This window comes from Jaculus jaculus, chromosome 4, assembly GCF_020740685.1.
Source record: "Jaculus jaculus isolate mJacJac1 chromosome 4, mJacJac1.mat.Y.cur, whole genome shotgun sequence".
NCBI lineage: Eukaryota > Metazoa > Chordata > Mammalia > Rodentia > Dipodidae > Jaculus > Jaculus jaculus.
In genome coordinates, this window is record NC_059105.1 from 169,641,342 (window position 1) to 169,661,940 (window position 20,599).

A 20,599-nucleotide genomic window follows, 5' to 3' on the forward strand; every position below is an offset into this window, starting at 1 on the left:
AACTAATCATATTTTTGAAATTGCATATACTTAGATTTAAAGGGAAAGGCACTAAAATTTGACAAAGTAAAATGTTGATTGCTGCTTTCTGTAAGGAAGTAAGGTAGCTTACCAGTTGTTTCTAAAACAGGACCATCACAAAGCTATCAATTTACCTGGCAGTCTAGTTCCTGTTTTTAATGATTATAGAGTCATTCTAAGTATCCAATAAAAGTTGATCATTCTTCAGAGAAGTGCTTTTTTAAGTAGCAAAGCATCATTTTGAAACCATGTCAATCATTCCCCAAAATGTCTAGCCCTTCAGTTAACAAATAAATATGCTGAAAAAAATACCCTGCATAATGTTCTGAAAGCTTGAATTATCTTACTCTCTGAATCTGTCACATTAGTACCAACTCAAAGTTTATACTTCCAAGTCACAAAGCAGCTTTATTTAATCACAAGTTATGTTCATCTAGTAATAGCTTGTTTAATATTTCAATTCATTAAAAATTTCAATACCGCACAGCTTCTATCTAAATAATTCTTGCTCTTACTTTAGCTTCGTCGACTCTTAACAGCTAGGATCTAGTCTAATATGGCTGTGCTGTACCTCACAAGAAAGGCACAGAGACAGGACTAAAGGCAGAAAGTCAGAGTCAGCTGACGTTCAACTTCAAAGAAAACACTCTACTCTTCTCCAACAACAACAACTTTCCATAAATCATTAGCATAATATTTAGAAAAGTATGTTAAATTTTATCTGCATTTTAAATCATAAAATATGTATAATTTATAAGTTTAAGAACCACATGAAATTATAGTTCCTTCTTTGCCCAGGCCCCAGACACAGGTAGGTCAATAAAGTCCCAGGTGAGCCGGGTGTGGTGGCGCACACCTTTAATCCCAGCACTCAGGAGGCAGAGGTAGGAGGATCGCCGAGAGTTCAAGGCCACCCTGAGACTACACAGTAAATTCCAGGTCAGCCTGGGCAAGAGTGAGACCCTACCTCGAAAAAAAAAAAAAAAAAAAGTCCCAGGTGAGCTCACCAGAGGCCTGCCCTCAACCCAGGTACCTGCACCCACGTATAGCAAGGAAGACTAGGCCTCTTAATCAAGCCCCACAGGCTACACAGATAATGGATGACCAGGCTTTGTAAGCCACAAAGAGAAAGGAAGACCAGGCTGCTGGGCACAGGTCAGCTGTGAGATGGATTTCCCTATGCTCAATCTGGACACAAGTGTAGACAGGCAGTACTTCCAAAAACACAGAGCACCAGGTCATTAGTAACAGTCCCCTCCCTGCCAACCCAATCCAGAGGGCCTGCAGACCAGGAACAAGGACAGTCCAGCTCAACACAGAGCCCAATGCCCGACTACTGTAACACCTGTAGTTCAGGCACAAGACCAGTGAATTTTAACATCAAAACAGGTCTCTGTCACTGAAGTTACACTGGCCACAGCCCACCCTTGCTATATTCTCAGCAAGACAAAAGGATTATCTCCACATGGGCAGACCCCAATACAAAACAACACAAGAAACCAAAACAGGATATCCTTACCAAGAATGCCTAAACCCATGGTGGAAGCCTCAAGTGAGGCCTTCATAGAAGAAACTCTAGACTAAGGATGCCAAAACACAGATGAACATATACAACTAACTTTAAAATGACATAAAAATGTTTGAATGAAATGTAAAAGAATCAACTAAAAAACTCAAGAGATGAATGACTTCAAAGAGGACAGAAAAAGGGCTGGGGGGAATGCTTAGTGGTTAAGGCGCTTGCCTGCAAAGCCAAGGGACCCAGGTTCGAGTCCCCAGGACCCACATTAACCACATGCACAAGGGGGCACAAGCACCTGGAGTTCGTTTGCAGTGGCTGGAGGCCCTGGCTCACCCATTCTCTCTCTCTTTCTTCCCCCCCCCCCCCGCTCTCTTCTCCCCCAACTTCTCTGTCAAACAAATAAATAAGTATTAAAAAAAAAACAGAAACAAATGCCTGAATGAACTCCAAGAGAAAACAGAAAATCAACAAAATGTAATGAGAAAGACAAGCCAAGAAAGAAAAATTAAGCAGAACAAAGAGATGGAGAAACTAAAGTAAAACATAATGGAAAGTCACACCAATAGAATGGATTGTATGGAAGACAGAATACCAGGATTTGATGACAAGGCAGAGGACACAGATAGGAAAGCCAAAATCAATGACAAGTTCAAAGAAAATGTACAGATAGAACATAACAGAAATGTGGGACACCTTGAAAAGACCAAATGTTTAAATCATGGGCAGAAGGGGAAGAATTTCAAGCAAAGGGCATATAAAATGTTTTCAATAAAATTATAGAGGAAAACTTTCCAAGTCTCACAAAACAAAAGTCCATTCAGGCACAAGAGATATACAGAATGCCAAATAAACAATTACCAGTAAGAAGGGCATAAAAAAGCTATTATCGGGGGCTGGAGAGATGGCTTAGTGGTTAAGCACTTCCTGTGAAGCTTAAGGACCCTGGTTCGAGGCTTGATTCCCCAGGACCAGATGCACAAGGGGGCACATGCATCTGGAGTCCATTTGCAGTGCCTGGTGGCCCTGGCACGCCCATTCTCTCTCTCTCTCTCTCTCTCTCTCTCTCTCTCTCTCTCTCTCTCTATCTCTCTCTCTCTCTCTCTCTGTCACTCTCAAATAAATAAATAAAAATGAACAAAAAAAAAGAAATTTATTTAAAAGAAAAAAAGCTATTATCCCGGCTTCCTTTAGGTTTCTGTTCTATGAAGAAAGGCTATAGGGCTGGAGAGATGGTTCAGTGGTTAAAGCCCTTGTCTGCAGAGCCCAATGGTCCCAGTTCAATTCCCCAGTACCCATGTAAAAGCCAGATGAACAAAGTGAAGCAGGCATCTGGAATTTTTGTGCAGGGGTTAAGGGTTCTGGCAGGTCCTTTCTCTCTCTCTCTCTCTCTCTCTCTCTCTCTCTCTCTCTCTCTCTCTCCCCCCCTCCCTCCCTCCCTCCCTCCCTCCCTCTCTCTCGTTCTCTCTTTACAAATAAAACAAATAACAATATATTTAAAATATTAAGTGGGGCCAGTGTGGTGGCACATGCCTTTAATCCCAGCAGCATTTGGAAGACAGAGGTAGGATTGCCATGATTTCAGGGCTACCCTGAGACTACATAGTGGATTCCAGGTCAGGAATTTGAGGTAGGAGCAAGATCCTACCTCAAAAAAGAAAAAGAAAAGAAAGAAAGAAACAAACAAACAAACAAACAAACAAAGAAAAGGGGCTACAGAGAAAATCTTTCAATAGTTACAATTCAAAGGAAGTACATAAATTTTTACACATTGTGATTAAAGGACAATTTTCTTGTGAATAACTCACAAAGTTACTCAATAAACAAAATATCTCAACTCATTTTAAGCTGGCAATAATCCAAGAGACTTCTGAAGGTGCTAGTTTCACAAACTGCTAAAAATAAGAAATAGTTTTTTACAGGTTTTAGCAAAATATTTTTTAAATATTGAGGGAAAAAGTAATTACATACACAAGGAGGCCTGCAAAGAATTTTTACAAGTTGAGATGTATTAACCTACAGACTTACTAATACTGGATTAGTTAGGCATTTCAGAGTTAAGAGAGGTAAACTTATTTTAAAGTAGAAAGATATAAATTAGGAAGCTGGTAATAGAAATTCAAGTGGTAGTAATAACAATATCCATATAAACAACATTTAAGCTATCATAACTTTATAGTCATATAGCCTGTATACATAAAAAGAATTGGTAAATGATAAAAATATAATAACTTATTGCTCATAATTTTATTTTTATATCTAAGTAACCTCCATTTCTTTTTATATGTCATTTCAATGTAAAATGAAATATCTACAGGTTAAAAATTACTGTAAATACCATAAGCAAAATTTTGCTTTCAACAAACCTTCAGGCTGAATATCACACATCACAAGAGAAACATCATCACCATCTCTTTGCTTTTCTTTAGAAGGTGCAGCTTGTTTTGCAGAAACTTTATCTACTGTCTTGCTTGGTTTTGAACCCCTGAAAAATACAATTGCATTATACTCATTTCTGATAAGGCCCAGATAAATTTAGAAGGCAATTAGTATTGTCAAAATAAAAATACAATAAGTTTAAAATGCATTCTCACATGCAATTCTATATGCTATGAGCAATGGGGGGAAAAGATCAACTCAGATTTCAGAAATAAATTCTAATCTCGGTTCTACATTTAAATTGCCCAGGTGGCTTTTAGAGGAAAAGACAAGATATCAACATGGTACATGTAAAACAAGAAATGATCTTATATAAATTAACATGTATTTAAAATATAGAGTTGAATTAAAAACAAATATTAACATGATAAGCACAACACTTGTTAAGTTTTCAAAATATTAAAGGGTATACATATGATGAAATAAAATATAAGGCCAAGCATGGTGGTACATGCCTTTAATCACAGTACCAAGGAGGTAGAAATAGAAGGACCACTATGAGTTCAAAGCCAGGCTAGGACTACAGACTGAGTTCCAGGTCAGCCTGGGCTAGAACAAGACCCTACCTCAAAAAAAAATTGTATAATAGAGCTCAAAAACACCAGAGATCAACTAGACCTAATGGACATCTATAGAGCTTTCTACCACAATTCGACAGAATACACATTCTTCTCAGTAGCCCAGGGACCCTTCTCCAAAATAGACTATGTATTAGGCCACAAAGCATGTCTCCATAAATTCAGGAAATTTGAAATAACTTCCTGCATTACATCAAATAACAATGCTTTAAAGCTACAAATTAACAAGAGACACATCAGGCACTCTACCAGCTCCTGGAAACTGAACAACACACTTAAACAGAGAATGGGTTGTGGAAGAAATTTTAAAAAGGAACTGTAAAATTCTTAGAATTGAATGATAATGAAAACACAACTTACCAAAATTTATGGAACACAAAGAAGGCAATCCTAAGGAGAAAACTCAAAGTACTAAATGCCTTCATAACAAATACAGACAAATTAATAACCTAATGGTCCATCTAATGGCATTGGAAAAACAAGAAGAATCCAACCCTAAGAGCTCCAGATGGAAAGAAATAATCAAGATCAGTGTGGAAATTAATGAATTGGAAACTAAGAAAACAATTTTAAAAATCAATGAAGCAAAGAACTGGTTCTTTGAAAAAATAAACCTCTGGCCAATTTGATCAAGTGAAAAAAAGAAAAGTCTCAAATTAACAAAATCAGAAATAAAAAAAGGGAGGTCACAACAGACACCAATGAAATTGGAAGAATCATCAGGACATACTTCCAAAACCTTTTCTCCACAAAACTAGATAATATGGAAGAAATAGATGAATTCCTAGCCACATACCACCTAGCAAAACTAAACTCAGAGCAGGTTAATCTCCTAAGCAAACTTATCACATCCATGGAGATTGAAAGGTAATAAAAAACCTCCCCAAAAGAAAAACCCAGGGCCAGATGGCTTCTCAACTGAATTCTATCAAACCTTCATTGAAGAACTAAAGCCAATTTTTCTCAAACTGTTTTGCAAATGGAGAGCAGGGAATCCTCCCCAACTCTTTTTATCACCCTAATACCATAACCAGACAGAGATACAATGAGGAAAGAAAACCACAGGCCTATATTCCTGATGAAGTTAGATGCAAAGTTCCTGAACAAAATCCTTGCAAATGAATTCAACGTATCAAAAGCATTATTCGCCTTGATCAAGTAGGCTTCATCCCAGGAATACAGGGATGGTTCAACATATGGAAATCAGTCAACGTAATACACCACATAAATAATATGAACTATGAGAACCACATGATCATCTCAATTGATTCAGAGAAGGCCTTTAACAAAATACAACACCACTTCATGATGAAAACACTGGAGAGGATAGGCATGGATGGTTTATATCTCAACAAAATAGAGGCTATATACACAACACCTAAAGCCCAAATAAGACTTAATGGGGAAAGGTTCAAGGAGTTCTCATTGAGATCGGGAACAAGACAGGGTGCCCACACTCACCACTACTCTTCAACATAGTACTACAAGTTCTGGCCCAAGCAATCTAACAAGAGAAAGAAATAAAAGGGATAGAAATTGGAAGGAGGAAGTCAAGTTAACCCTGTTTGCAGATGACATGATCCTATACATAAGTGACTTGAAAGTCTCCATCTCAAAACTTCTGAAAGTGATTAATTCCTCAGTAAAGTGGCAGGGTACAAAATCAACCCACAAGAATAAGTAGCCTTTCAATATGCAACAGACAAACATATAGAGAAAGAAATCAGCGAGGCTGTCCCATTTTCAATAGCAACAACAACAAAAAAAAATTAAATACCTTGGAGGTGAGACACTACCTCGAAAAAAAAAAATCCTGAAAAGTTAAATACCTTGGAATAACACTCAAGAAAGAGCTGGGCGTGGTGGCGCACACCTTTAATCCTAGCACTTAGGAGGCAGAGGTAGGAGGATCACCATGAGTTCAAGACCAACCTGAGACTACATCATGAATTCCAGGTCAACCTGAGCTAGAGTGAAACAAAAAAAAAAAAAAAAAACTCAAGAAAGTAATTGAGGACTGGAGAAGAAGGGAAGACCTTCCATGCTTCTGGACAGGTAGAATTAATATTATGAAAATGGCAATTCCAAAACCAATTATATAGAGTTAATGTAATACCAACAAAAATTCCACCATCACTCTTCACCGAGAGAAAAAATGATCTCAAAATTCATATAAAATGGCCTTGGATATCCAAAATTATCCACAGAAAAGAAGAAAAAAAAAAGAACACCTCTGAAGGTATCATCATACCCAATCTAAAGCTGTATTACAAAACCATAGCAAAAAAAAAAAAAAAAAAAAAAAAAAAAAAAAAAACCAGCATGGTACTGGCATAAAGAGAGGTTATATACATCAAATTCCTCCTTAATTAATAATACTCATACCATTTAAACTATGCTGACTTCACTCTCCATTTCAGAATCTGTTCTGTTTCAGAAGGTAGTGAGACTAGAGGAGATAAACTACGCTTTGCCCTTCATCCAAGCCTCAGCTGAGACCACTGAGAAACGGGGAGATGAGAAAGAGTGCTGCTTTCATGCTGTTCCTGATAACCAGCACCAGGGTATAGGAGACAGACACTGAAGATACTCAACACCTACCAAAGCAGAGATCCAGAGGCTCCTAAGAGCTCATCACTGAAGTACACTTAAAACTCACCCACCATGACTCAGGGAATTTTGCAGAAGAGGGGCAGAAACATTGTAAGAGCCACAGGTTGAGACATCATGATCAGAGGCATTTCCTCTCCCCCCAAAATAACTGACTACTGTTCCCACAACCCCATAGGGAATACCTGCAACCCTACTGAGGAGTATCCTCAATGGAATGGGGCAGGGATGAGGCAAAAGAGGGTACACACATGATGTATCCACATGAAACATGTGGTGAATAATAATGAATATTAAAAATGTTTAAAATAAAAAAGAAATGCAAATGGCTAACACACACTTAAGAAAATGTTCAACATCCCTAACCATTAGGGAAATGTAAATTAAAACAACTATGAGATTCCACCAGGATGGTAATATTTTAAAAAATCTAATAACAAATGTTGGCAAGGATGTGGGGAAAGAGGAACCTTCATCTACTATTGGTAGGAATGTAAACTTGTACAACCACTATGGAAACCAATATGGAGATTCCTGAAAAGGATGAACATAGAGCTACCAACAGACCCAGTTATTCCCTTACTGAGCATTTACCCTAAATGCTCCATGCTTCACTACAGAGATATTTGTTGAATCATGTTTTAGCTGCTCAATTCATAATAGCTAAGAACTGGAACCAACTCAGGTACCCATCATTGGATGAATGGATAAGGAAGTTATATTACATTTACATAACAGAATTCTACTCAGCAGTAAGAAAAAAATGATATAACGAAATCTGTATAAAAATGGTCAACTTGGGCTGGAGAGATGGCTTAGCGGTTAAGCGCTTGCCTGTGAAGCCTAAGGACCCTGGTTCGAGGCTCAGTTCCCCAGGTCCCACGTAGCCAGATGCACAAGGGAACGCACGCATCTGGAGTTCGTTTGCAGTGGCTGGAAGCCCTGGCTCGCCCATTCTCTCTCTCTCCCTCTATCTGTCTTTCTCTCTGTCTGTCACTCTCAAAATAAATAAAAAATGAACAAAATATTTTTTAAAAAATGGTCAACTTCAGGCCACTGAGAAATCCTGCTAGAACTGAACTGATAACCTCCTCCATGTAGACCAGCTGACAGACAGCTGGAAGAAGCCATTCTACATGTAGTGCAATGGAAGAAAGAGATAACACCAGTGAAGATACTCAACAGTGGACACTGAAAGCCTTATAATTGGCCAGCCAGCCCAAATGAGCCAATGGGTGCAATAGTGGCATGTTTGTCATGGTGGAAACCAACTGCCCTCCAATTGGACTGGAGGCCCGCTCCATGGAGGGAAACACATCCCTGATACTGAAAACTTAAAACAGTAGTAATCATGAGCCCTAGGGGTGTAACATCTACTGATGTCTGGAAAAATGTATATATCATGCTTATCAAACTGCCCAGTAAGCACTTTGTTTAATATTTATACCCTTATATTAATGCTACTCTCACTTTGGGTAGAGAATCTTCTCTTTTCAGATGGCAGTGACTTTGGGATGACTCAGAAGGTATCATAGTGCTGGAAAGGAGTGACTGGAGTACTGAGTAACACCTTCCAAGGCTCAGGGTCTAATGCGGAAGAGGTGGCAGAAAGAATGTAAGAGCCAAAGGAAGGGTAGGACTCCATACAATGTGCTCCCTCCAGACATAAGATGGTCTGGATATCCATGACCTCATAGTGCCTGACACTACCTACACAAGACCATCATAAGAGGAGGAAAAGACCATGACATCAAAATAAAAGAGAGACTGATTGAGATGGGGAGGGGATATGATGGAGAATGGAATTTCAAAGGGGAAACTGGGGGGGGGGGGTATTACCATGGGATACTTTTTATAATCATGGAAAATGTTAATAATAATTGAAAAACAAAAATGGTCATCTTGGAACAGATCATTCTCATCACAATCACAGAAAGACAAATGCAACATGGTCTCACTTATCTGTGGTTCCTAACCTGCATGAGCTCAAGTTGCTGACATATCTGATAGACAACTCAAGGTCCAGACAATAGGGATGAAAGTGTTTGGGGGGGAAGGGGAGGGTAAGGAAAAAGAAACAAAGCTAAATCTAAAATGAACTGGTACAACAGAAACCTTTATCTTTGGAGATATTCTAAAAGATATAACCTTCAAGAGAAGTAAGGGGAGAGCCCCTGAAAAGAAGGACCCTGGAAAGGGTGAGATGAAGCCTAATCTTAAAAAAAATTTTTTTGGTCTCTGACCTGAAACTCTCAGTACCAAAAATCAGTTGCTACCCACAATGAGCTATTGATCAGAGAGATCTATGATGTCCCAAAAACAAGACAGGCTTCTGTCAAAGGACTTGATTATCCACCTGAGGCAAAAGATAAGACCCTACTGCTGAAGACACCATATGCTGCCAACACAGAGCATAGATATATCTGGCTGGAATCCAGAAGACAGCCAATCTCCAGGAAGTTAGGTCATCTAGTACTGGAAAGGGTTATAAGAGCTACTGGGGGAAAGTGACCAACAATGATCTGAGCAAGGTACTCAGAAGCAGATACCCTGACAGGGTGTACACGCCAGTGCAATAGAGGCACACAGCCTTGATGGGTAACCAATAACTTTCTGATTAGCTAAGAGAGCCACTCAGTGTAAAGAAACCCATATCTGGAATACTACTTACACAAGAACCTCCAAACAGGAGGAAAAGATGATGACATCAAAATGAAAGAGACTGATTAAAAGGGGGAGGGGATATGATGGAGAGTGGAGTTGCAAATGGGAAAGTGAGCAGGGGAGGGAATTACCAAGGTTATTGTTTATAATTATGGAAATTGTTAATAAAAAATACTTCAAAAACATGAAATTGTGAAAAGGGCTGGAGAGATAGCTCAGAGGTTAAAGGCATTTGCTTGCAAAGCCTGGAAGCCTGGGATCAATTCCCCCAGTACCCACATAAAGCTAGATGCACAAAGTGGTTAATGCATTTGGAGTTTTTTGCAGTGACATGAGACCTTTGCTCACCCATACTCTGTGTCTCTCAAATATATATACATATATATATATATATATATATATATATATATATATATATATGTTTAAAATAAAATAAATATGTGCTGTCATAGTACCCTATACTTAAGTACACATTTAAAACTATTTATACTCGATAAACTTTATATAAACTTATAATTTATAAAGTATTCTCAACTAAGCTATCTTAAATTAGTGACAAATAGCAACTATAAAGACTAGTAAGAGCCCTTCTTTCAGGGAAATAACAGAAAATTTTTTTAAGTTATGAACTAAAAACGTACAATCTCCAAATATTACCAGTAGAATATCCTAGTAGAAGAAACTACTGCTGTTATCTCATTGCTCATCCTCTTCAGATTTCCTTTGGTACAATTTACTTTCAAATTGTAAATTAAAAGCCCAATTTTTTTTTAAAAAATGAACTCAGTGTATTTAATAAAGCTTGGTATTGCCAAAATTGCGGTACAAACAGCAAGTCATATGCCCACACAACAGAAGTCCATTTGCAAATTACTTCTCAGACCAGTTTCACTTATAAAAAAGTTTGGACCATGTCAAATCATTCCAGTCTTCAAGTTTCAAGGATCAATTTTAAGATAAGCACATATAAATTGAAGATAAAAGCCTAAACAAAAGTCCATTTGCCATCTTCCTAGCAAGAGCATCACCAGGCACTATGATCCACAAAGAGTGAGATCTACATGATGACAAGACTGAATTCTCATACACTCATGTTTCTCCTGAAACAAGAAATAAATGGCTTACTTCTCTTCATTGTTATGGCGTGATATACAATGAAAAGAATAAAATTTCAACTGGAAAGTATATTTGTAAAGTCCCTTGCTTTGAGTTCAAGGCCACCCTGAGACTACATGGTGAATTCCAGGTCAGCCTGAGCTAGAGTGAAACCCTACCTCCAAAAAAAAAAAGGGCCCATGCTTATGGAACAAATTGTTATGAAACTTTTCACAACCAAGCACAAAGTATTAAATAATCTCAAGAGGAATTGGGGAGATTAATTAGTGGTTAAAAGTACTTATTTGTAAAGCCTGCTGGTCTTGGGGCTCAACTCCCCAGCCACCCAGGTAAAGCTGGCCAGGCATTTGCATGCAAGAGCAAGAAACCCTGGCAGGCCCATACACACAAAGAAATTTTTTAAATAATAAATTTGATCAAATAATGAAACTTTAATTTTCAAAATATGGAAAAGTTACAAAAATTAACAAAAAAAAAAACTTCAAAAGGAACCAAGCAAATACATTTTAAAGTTACAAAAATCTACAAAAAAAAAAAAACTTAGGAAGCTGGAGTAATGATGGCTCAGCAGATAAGAGCACTTGTCCACAAAAGTATGAGGGCCTGATTCACTGAGCCTGACTTCCCAGTACCCACATTAACAGTTGGGTGTGGCCACACGTGACTCTAACCCTAGTCCTATGGGAACCAGAGACCAGGGGCTCTCAGGTTAGTCAGTCTGACTGAATATGGCAGCTTCAGCTGAGAGACTCACTTCAAAGAAACATGAGGATTAACAACAGAGGACATCTGACATTCCCTTTGGACCTCTGCACATTCAGGCTCATGCATATCTTCATATATGTGTGCACATAACAAATGACACAACACAATACTAACACACACATGCAAAAACAACAATGTGGTGCTACAATGAAGACAAATATAAATCAAAGGATTAAAAACAAAACCTAATACTAAGTACTCAAATATGATCAAAAGACTTTTTTCTAATTTTTTTTGTTCATTTTTATTTATTTATTTGAGAGCAACAGACAGAGAGAGAAAGAGGCAGAGAGAGAGAGAGAGAGAGAGAGAGAGAGAGAGAGAGAGAATGGATGCACCAGGGCCTCCAGCCACTGCAAACGAACTCCAGACGCATGTGCCCCCTTGTGCATCTGGCTAACGTGGGTCCTGGGGAATCGAGCCTCGAACTGGGGTCCATTGACTTCACAGGCAAGCGCTTAACTGCTAAGCCATCTCTCCAGCCCTCAAAAGATTTTTGAACTGAGTGCTGAGAAGTGTTTAATATGCAAAGGATAGTCTTCAACAAAGTGTACTGGGAATGCAAAAGAGCCATATGCATGAGAAAGGAGTTGGACCCTTATCTACCATTATATACCAAAAAGAAAAAAGAATCAAAAACCTAAATATAGGATAAGAAATGTAAAACCTTGTAAAGGAATACCTAGAGGGGAATCTTTGTATTTGCATTTGTCAATGATTTCTTGAATATCATGAAATCAGTCAATAAGAGAAACATAAATTGAACACTAAAAATAAAATCTTGCAGCTGGACAGTAAACATAGCCATCAGTATATCTCTCTAGTGACCAGGCTTAGCTTCCTCCAGCTCTCTGTCAGCTGGTGGCAAGAGGCCTTAATGCATCTGTTCTCAGTCGTTCTTATTCTCTCTCTCTCCTCTGTCTTGCAAATAAATAAAAATATTTAGAAAATAAAGAATGACATCAAAATAAAATAGGAACTACTTAGAAGGAAGAAATTCAGTGGAGGGAGAATAGAGGAGGAGGGGTAAAAGGAAGGGTAATGGGAGGGGACTATGATCATGGGATATTGTCTATTTGTATGGAGTTTGTCAGTAAAAGTTCTAAAAAATAACAAATGCTGTTGAATGTGCTCAGTAAAAGCAACCCTTATTCACTGTTGGTGGGAATGTAAACTGATACAGCCACTATGGAAACCACTGAAATTTTCTCAAAATTAAAATAAAATAAAAGCCAAGTCTGGGGAGATGGCACAGTGCATAAAGCACTTGCCATGCAAGTGCTGGAGTTCAAATCCCAAGAACTCATGTCAAAGCCAGTATGGGAGCCAGCACTGCATAGGGGAGGCAAGGGGAGATTCTTGGGGCAAGCTGGTTAGCTAGTCTAACTTAATCAGTAAGCTCTAGACTCAGGTGAGAGTGCTTTACCTCTGTAAAATAAAGACGACAGTGACAGAAGAAAACACCTGACGTCAGCATATAGCCTCTACCTGTACACACACGTGTATAACCACATAGAGATGAGCCTGCATACAAGCACACCCACATGCATCCAAGCAGCATTAATACATACACACAATTCATACATACCAAAAAAACTAAAAACAGAAAATCACATAACTCAGCTATACCACAACTAAGCATGAAACCAAAGGACTCTATATCTTATCAAGGGGATACTTGCACACTCATGTTCACGGCTGCTCTATATACAATAACTAAGAAATGGAATCAGCCTAGATGTCCATCAACTGACGATTTTTTTAGAGAGAGTGAGAGAGAGAATGAGAGAGAATTAGCATGCCAGGGCCTCAGCCGCTGAAATCATATTCCAGATGCTTGTACTACCTTGTGGGAATATGCAACCTTGCACTGGCCTCACCTTTGAGCATCTGGCTTATGTGGAATCTGGACAGTTGAACACAGGTCCTTAGGCTTCACAGGCAAACACCTTAACCACTAAGCCATCTCTCCAGCCCCAACTGATGATTTTTGATAATCAAAATATGGCACATATTAACAATGAGAGAGATGCCTTTGTGGATCAAGTGTTTGGACTGTGGGCCTGTGTTTGAAACCCCAGAACACAAGTAAAAGCCAGAAGCAAAGAAGGCTCCTGTAATTTCAGGATGCTAAGGTAAGATGGAAGGTGGACAGAGGAGAATTTTCTAGAAGCACTTGGACCAGCTACCTTGGTAAATGAAGCCGTGAACAAGGAACAATTAAGAGGATCTACCTCAAATGAGGTTGAAGACAAAGGCCAACCCAAAAAAGCTGTCCTTTGCCCTCTACACACACACCATACTACACTTAATGTGTGTGCATATGCACACTCATTACACATATACATGAGCCAAAAATGTTTTTAAAAAATTTAAATCATTATAATCTAGTGGAAGCAAAGTGTGGTTGTACATTCCTGTAATTCTAGTACTCAAGAAGAGATATAGGATTGTGAGCACAGGGCCTGGACTACATACCAAGAGCTTGCGTCAAAAACCTAGTGCACAGGCATGGCTGCACACACCTTTAATTCCAGCACTTGAGAAGAAGAGGTAGGAGGATCACCATGAGTTCAAGGCCAGCCCGAGGCTACACAATGAATTCCAAGTAAGCCATGGCTAGAGTGAAGCTCTACCTTGAAAAAAAAAAAAAATCTAGTGCAATTTACTAATGATAATCTCTTAGCTTCTTCCCTGGATTTTTACTTCCAGTGCACAAAGGAACCCACCTGTGGTGGATTTAATCAGATGCCACACATAGAATCATATCTTTTAAACACTTGATCCTTACTTGGTGGCAATTTGGGAGGCAGACCCTTGTTGGAGGAGGGGTGTTGCTAGGGTCAGGCTTGAGGATGTCATTGCCAGTGTCAGCTCAGCTAACCTTGCTGCTTTCTGGCAGCTGCTGTGGCAAGATGAGTTAGCAGCTTCAGATCTGCTACCCCTTCCCTGCCATCCTGAGGATCCCTTAGAGACTTGTAAGCCAAAAATAAACCCCTTTCTCCCATCAGCTGCTTTTATTTGAGTGTTCTGTTCCAGCAAGGCAAAGGTAACCGTAACAATGCCTTAGTAAGTCAAAGACAACTTAAAATTTGTGTTATTTTTTATTGTTGAGGCAGGATCTCAATCTAGCTGAGACAAACAAGGATCTCATTCTGTGGCCCATGATGGCTCCTCTTGAACTTACGGAATGCTAGAATTAAAGGTCTCACCAGCCATGCCCAACTAGATTTGCATTTTTGTACCAGCCAGTAATTTGTTGATGGAGTTTACAATTGTTAACAGAATTCAGCTATCTCAAATCATTTTTTGTGAGAAATATAAACGGGCATTCATTAAATAATGACTGAGCAATAAATGTCAGGGACAGTTATCCAGATATAAACATAATAAATAAGGATGGCTAGCTGGATGGATACAAAAAAGAAGAAAGGAATGATGCCAGGGGAATGGCTTTCAATTATGCAAGGCAAATGAACTATAATACTAGAACAGGTAACTAAATTTTCATTCAGTGCTTGATTTCATTTTCCAAAATATAAGAACAGACTTTTGAAACTAATTATTAGCCACTGAATGTTGGTTCCAATAGTCACAAGAAGAGAAAAGGCATGCTGACCATGAAAGTACAATTTACCTCAGATTTACCAATAGCTATATGAAAAAAATGACAGGTTCATGAGAATAAATATTTGCTTTAAGTAAAGTTATCACTAAACATACCTTTCAGGTAAAAAACATCTCTTATGAGGATTTGCATTTTGACAAGATTTTAGGCTGCCATTGGGTGATGAACAAAGCGGCTCCGATTGCAAGTTGTCTGGGTCACACCAAGTGGCCTCAGACACAGGCGGGCTCTTTATGTACTTTCTTCCTAGCTCCGTTCCCAGGACATTCGTCAGTATAACTCTGGGTATCCTGTCACACAGAACAATAAAAATGTACTGAACAGGAGTTTTCATTAACAAGAACGCAAGAAAGTTGAATTTTCAAACAACCATTTTAGTATAAAGCTCAATTACAACTAATATTCTAGAAACCAACACGTGAATATAAAAGTTTTGGATAAATACAACCTTTCTGTTTCTTACAAATTATGGCATAGATTATCACATGCAACCATAATGCATGTTTGCTGCTATTGAAGTGCATGAAATTTTTAAATACTTTTCTCAAAAACATGGTCATGTATTTTTTTCAATAAATTTTTTAAATAAATTTTAATAATTTTAAAATTTTAATAAATTTTTTAATAAAAAAATTATTTAAAAAAAACACAGATTACAAGATGAAATTCAAGTTTTTGTTTGTATTTAACAAAAGGTCCTCAACAAGCGACTGCACACTTGAAAAGGCATTACCACAAATGCACACCCAACAAGGAAGGCATTGCTCAGATCATACCTCTAGTTCTAGACGTCACACTCAGGTCAGCACACGTGCTGGTGATAATGTGTGTGCCACTGTTGACACCTCTAGTTCTAGACATCACACACAGGTCAGCACACGTGCTGGTGATAATGTGTGTGCCAGTGTTAACATCTCTAGTTCTAGACGTCACACTCAGGTCAGCACACGTGCTGGTGATAACGTGTGTGCCAGTGTTAACATCTCTAGTTCTAGACGTCACACACAGGTCAGCACACGTGCTGATGATAATGTGTGTGCCAGTGTTAACACCTCTAGTTCTAGACGTCACACTCAGGTCAGCACACATGCTGGTGATAATGTGTGTGCCAGTGTTAACATCTCTAGTTCTAGACGTCACACTCAGGTCAGCACACGTGCTGGTGATAACGTGTGTGCCAGTGTTAACATCTCTAGTTCTAGACGTCACACACAGGTCAGCACACGTGCTGGTGATAATGTGTGTGCCAGTGTTAACACCTCTAGTTCTAGACGTCACACTCAGGTCAGCACACGTGCTGGTGATAACGTGTGTGCCAGTGATAACACCTCTAGTTCTAGACGTCACACTCAGGTCAGCACACGTGCTGGTGATAATGTGTGTGCCAGTGTTAACACCTCTAGTTCTAGACGTCACACACAGGTCAGCACACGTGCTGGTGATAATGTGTGTGCCAGTGTTAACACCTCTAGTTCTAGACGTCACACTCAGGTCAGCACACATGCTGGTGACAATGTGTGTGCCAGTGTTAACACCTCTAATTCTAGACGTCACACTCAGGTCAGCACACGTGCTGGTGATAATGTGTGTGCCAGTGTTAACACCTCTAGTTCTAGACGTCACACACAGGTCAGCACACGTGCTGGTGATAATGTGTGTGCCAGTGTTAACACCTCTAGTTCCAGACGTCACACTCAGGTCAGCACACATGCTGGTGACAATGTGTGTGCCAGTGTTAACACCTCTAATTCTAGACGTCACACTCAGGTCAGCACACGTGCTGGTGATAATGTGTGTGCCAGTGTTAACACCTCTAGTTCTAGACGTCACACACAGGTCAGCACACGTGCTGGTGATAATGTGTGTGCCAGTGTTAACACCTCTAGTTCTAGACGTCACACTCAGGTCAGCACACGTGCTGGTGATAATGTGTGTGCCAGTGTTAACATCTCTAGTTCTAGACGTCACACTCAGGTCAGCACACGTGCTGGTGATAACGTGTGTGCCAGTGTTAACATCTCTAGTTCTAGATGTCACACTCAGGTCAGCACACGTGCTGGTGATAACGTGTGTGCCAGTGTTAACACCTCTAGTTCTAGACGTCACACTCAGGTCAGCACACGTGCTGGTGATAACGTGTGTGCCAGTGTTAACATCTCTAGTTCTAGACGTCACACTCAGGTCAGCACACGTGCTGGTGATAACGTGTGTGCCAGTGTTAACACCTCTAGTTCTAGACGTCACACACAGGTCAGCACACGTGCTGGTGATAATGTGTGTGCCAGTGTTAACATCTCTAGTTCTAGACGTCACACTCAGGTCAGCACACGTGCTGGTGATAACGTGTGTGCCAGTGATAACACCTCTAGTTCTAGACGTCACACTCAGGTCAGCACACGTGCTGGTGATAACGTGTGTGCCAGTGTTAACACCTCTAGTTCTAGACGTCACACTCAGGTCAGCACACGTCCTGGTGATAACGTGTGTGCCAGTGTTAACACCTCTAGTTCTAGACGTCACACACAGGTCAGCACACGTGCTGGTGATAATGTGTGTGCCAGTGTTAACACCTCTAGTTCTAGACGTCACACTCAGGTCAGCACACATGCTGGTGATAATGTGTGTGCCAGTGTTAACATCTCTAGTTCTAGACGTCACACTCAGGTCAGCACACGTGCTGGTGATAACGTGTGTGCCAGTGTTAACATCTCTAGTTCTAGACGTCACACACAGGTCAGCACACGTGCTGGTGATAATGTGTGTGCCAGTGTTAACACCTCTAGTTCTAGACGTCACACTCAGGTCAGCACACGTGCTGGTGATAACGTGTGTGCCAGTGATAACACCTCTAGTTCTAGACGTCACACTCAGGTCAGCACACGTGCTGGTGATAATGTGTGTGCCAGTGTTAACACCTCTAGTTCTAGACGTCACACACAGGTCAGCACACGTGCTGGTGATAATGTGTGTGCCAGTGTTAACACCTCTAGTTCTAGACGTCACACTCAGGTCAGCACACATGCTGGTGACAATGTGTGTGCCAGTGTTAACACCTCTAATTCTAGACGTCACACTCAGGTCAGCACACGTGCTGGTGATAATGTGTGTGCCAGTGTTAACACCTCTAGTTCTAGACGTCACACACAGGTCAGCACACGTGCTGGTGATAATGTGTGTGCCAGTGTTAACACCTCTAGTTCCAGACGTCACACTCAGGTCAGCACACATGCTGGTGACAATGTGTGTGCCAGTGTTAACACCTCTAATTCTAGACGTCACACTCAGGTCAGCACACGTGCTGGTGATAATGTGTGTGCCAGTGTTAACACCTCTAGTTCTAGACGTCACACACAGGTCAGCACACGTGCTGGTGATAATGTGTGTGCCAGTGTTAACACCTCTAGTTCTAGACGTCACACTCAGGTCAGCACACGTGCTGGTGATAATGTGTGTGCCAGTGTTAACATCTCTAGTTCTAGACGTCACACTCAGGTCAGCACACGTGCTGGTGATAACGTGTGTGCCAGTGTTAACATCTCTAGTTCTAGATGTCACACTCAGGTCAGCACACGTGCTGGTGATAACGTGTGTGCCAGTGTTAACACCTCTAGTTCTAGACGTCACACTCAGGTCAGCACACGTGCTGGTGATAACGTGTGTGCCAGTGTTAACATCTCTAGTTCTAGACGTCACACTCAGGTCAGCACACGTGCTGGTGATAACGTGTGTGCCAGTGTTAACACCTCTAGTTCTAGACGTCACACATAGGTCAGCACACGTGCTGGTGATAACGTGTGTGCCAGTGTTAACATCTCTAGTTCTAGACGTCACACTCAGGTCAGCACACGTGCTGGTGATAACGTGTGTGCCAGTGTTAACACCTCTAGTTCTAGACGTCACACTCAGGTCAGCACACGTGCTGGTGATAACGTGTGTGCCAGTGTTAACACCTCTAGTTCTAGACGTCACACTCAGGTCAGCACACGTCCTGGTGATAACGTGTGTGCCAGTGTTAACATCTCTAGTTCTAGACATCACACTCAGGTCAGCACACGTGCTGGTGATAACGTGTGTGCCAGTGTTAACACCTCTAATTCTAGACGTCACACTCAGGTCAGCACACGTGCTGGTGATAACGTGTGTGCCAGTGTTAACATCTCTAGTTCTAGACGTCACACTCAGGTCAGCACACGTCCTGGTGATAACGTGTGTGCCAGTGTTAACACCTCTAGTTCTAGACGTCACACTCAGGTCAGCACACATGCTGGTGATAACGTGTGTGCCAGTGTTAACATCTCTAGTTCTAGACGTCACACTCAGGTCAGCACACGTGCTGGTGATAACGTGTGTGCCAGTGTTAACATCTCTAGTTCTAGACGTCACACTCAGGTCAGCACACGTCCTGGTGATAACGTGTGTGCCAGTGTTAACACCTCTAGTTCTAGACATCACACTCAGGTCAGCACACATGCTGGTGATAACGTGTGTGCCAGTGTTAACACCTCTAGTTCTAGACGTCACACTCAGGTCAGCACACGTGCTGGTGATAATGTGTGTGCCAGTGTTAACATTTCTAGTTCTAGACATCACACTCAGGTCAGCACACGTGCTGGTGATAATGTGTGTGCCAGTGATAACAGGGTCAGGGCACAAATCCCACTCAAATCCCCATTCCCTTGTACCTTCCTTTCTGCCACTGAGAACAGCCTCCTTTTTGCTTTCATACTAGGTTTCCTTTGGTCCTCTTACCCCTTATCATCACCTCTTTTTATTTTCATGGTGTCCTATCTCAAATCATAGCTTATGCTCACCCTCACATCCCCTTATTTAAATATACACACATTAAAATTTAGAATCCAATGTGCAAGTTTTGACTTTCTGGGCTTGAGTTACCTAATTTAGTATAGATCATTTTCAATTCCATCCGTTTTTCTGTAAAGTTCATAATTTCCTTTTTCTTTGTAGCTGAATAAAACTTCAGTGTGTATATGTACTGCACTTTAATTATGTAGTCATTATTTGGTGGACCTCTAGAATGATTTCATTTCCTAGCTATTAAGAATGGAAGCCGGGCGTGGTGGCGCACGCCTTTAATCCCAGCACTCGGGAGGCAGAGGTAGGAGGATCGCCGTGAGTTCGAGGCCACCCTGAGACTACATAGTGAATTCCAGGTCAGCCTGAGCCAGAGTGAGACCCTGCCTTGAAAAAACCAAAAAAAAAAAAAAAAAAAAAAAGAATGGTACAGCAGACTTCCGGCCA

The 20,599-nt window shown here is 40.5% G+C and overlaps 1 protein-coding gene across 2 annotated transcripts in view; it reads right to left on the reverse strand.

Annotated features, from left to right (window-relative positions):
* Senp7 (SUMO specific peptidase 7) overlaps window positions 1-20,599 on the reverse strand; it is a 179,383-nt gene that overhangs the window by 70,205 nt on the left and 88,579 nt on the right. For both annotated transcript variants that reach the window (XM_045147156.1, XM_045147155.1), the window contains 2 exons: window positions 15,436-15,630; window positions 3,907-4,025 (listed from right to left, as the gene is read on the reverse strand). In XM_045147156.1, coding sequence (XP_045003091.1) covers window positions 3,907-4,025; window positions 15,436-15,630 — 314 coding nt within the window. The remainder of the gene's footprint in view (window positions 1-3,906; window positions 4,026-15,435; window positions 15,631-20,599) is intronic.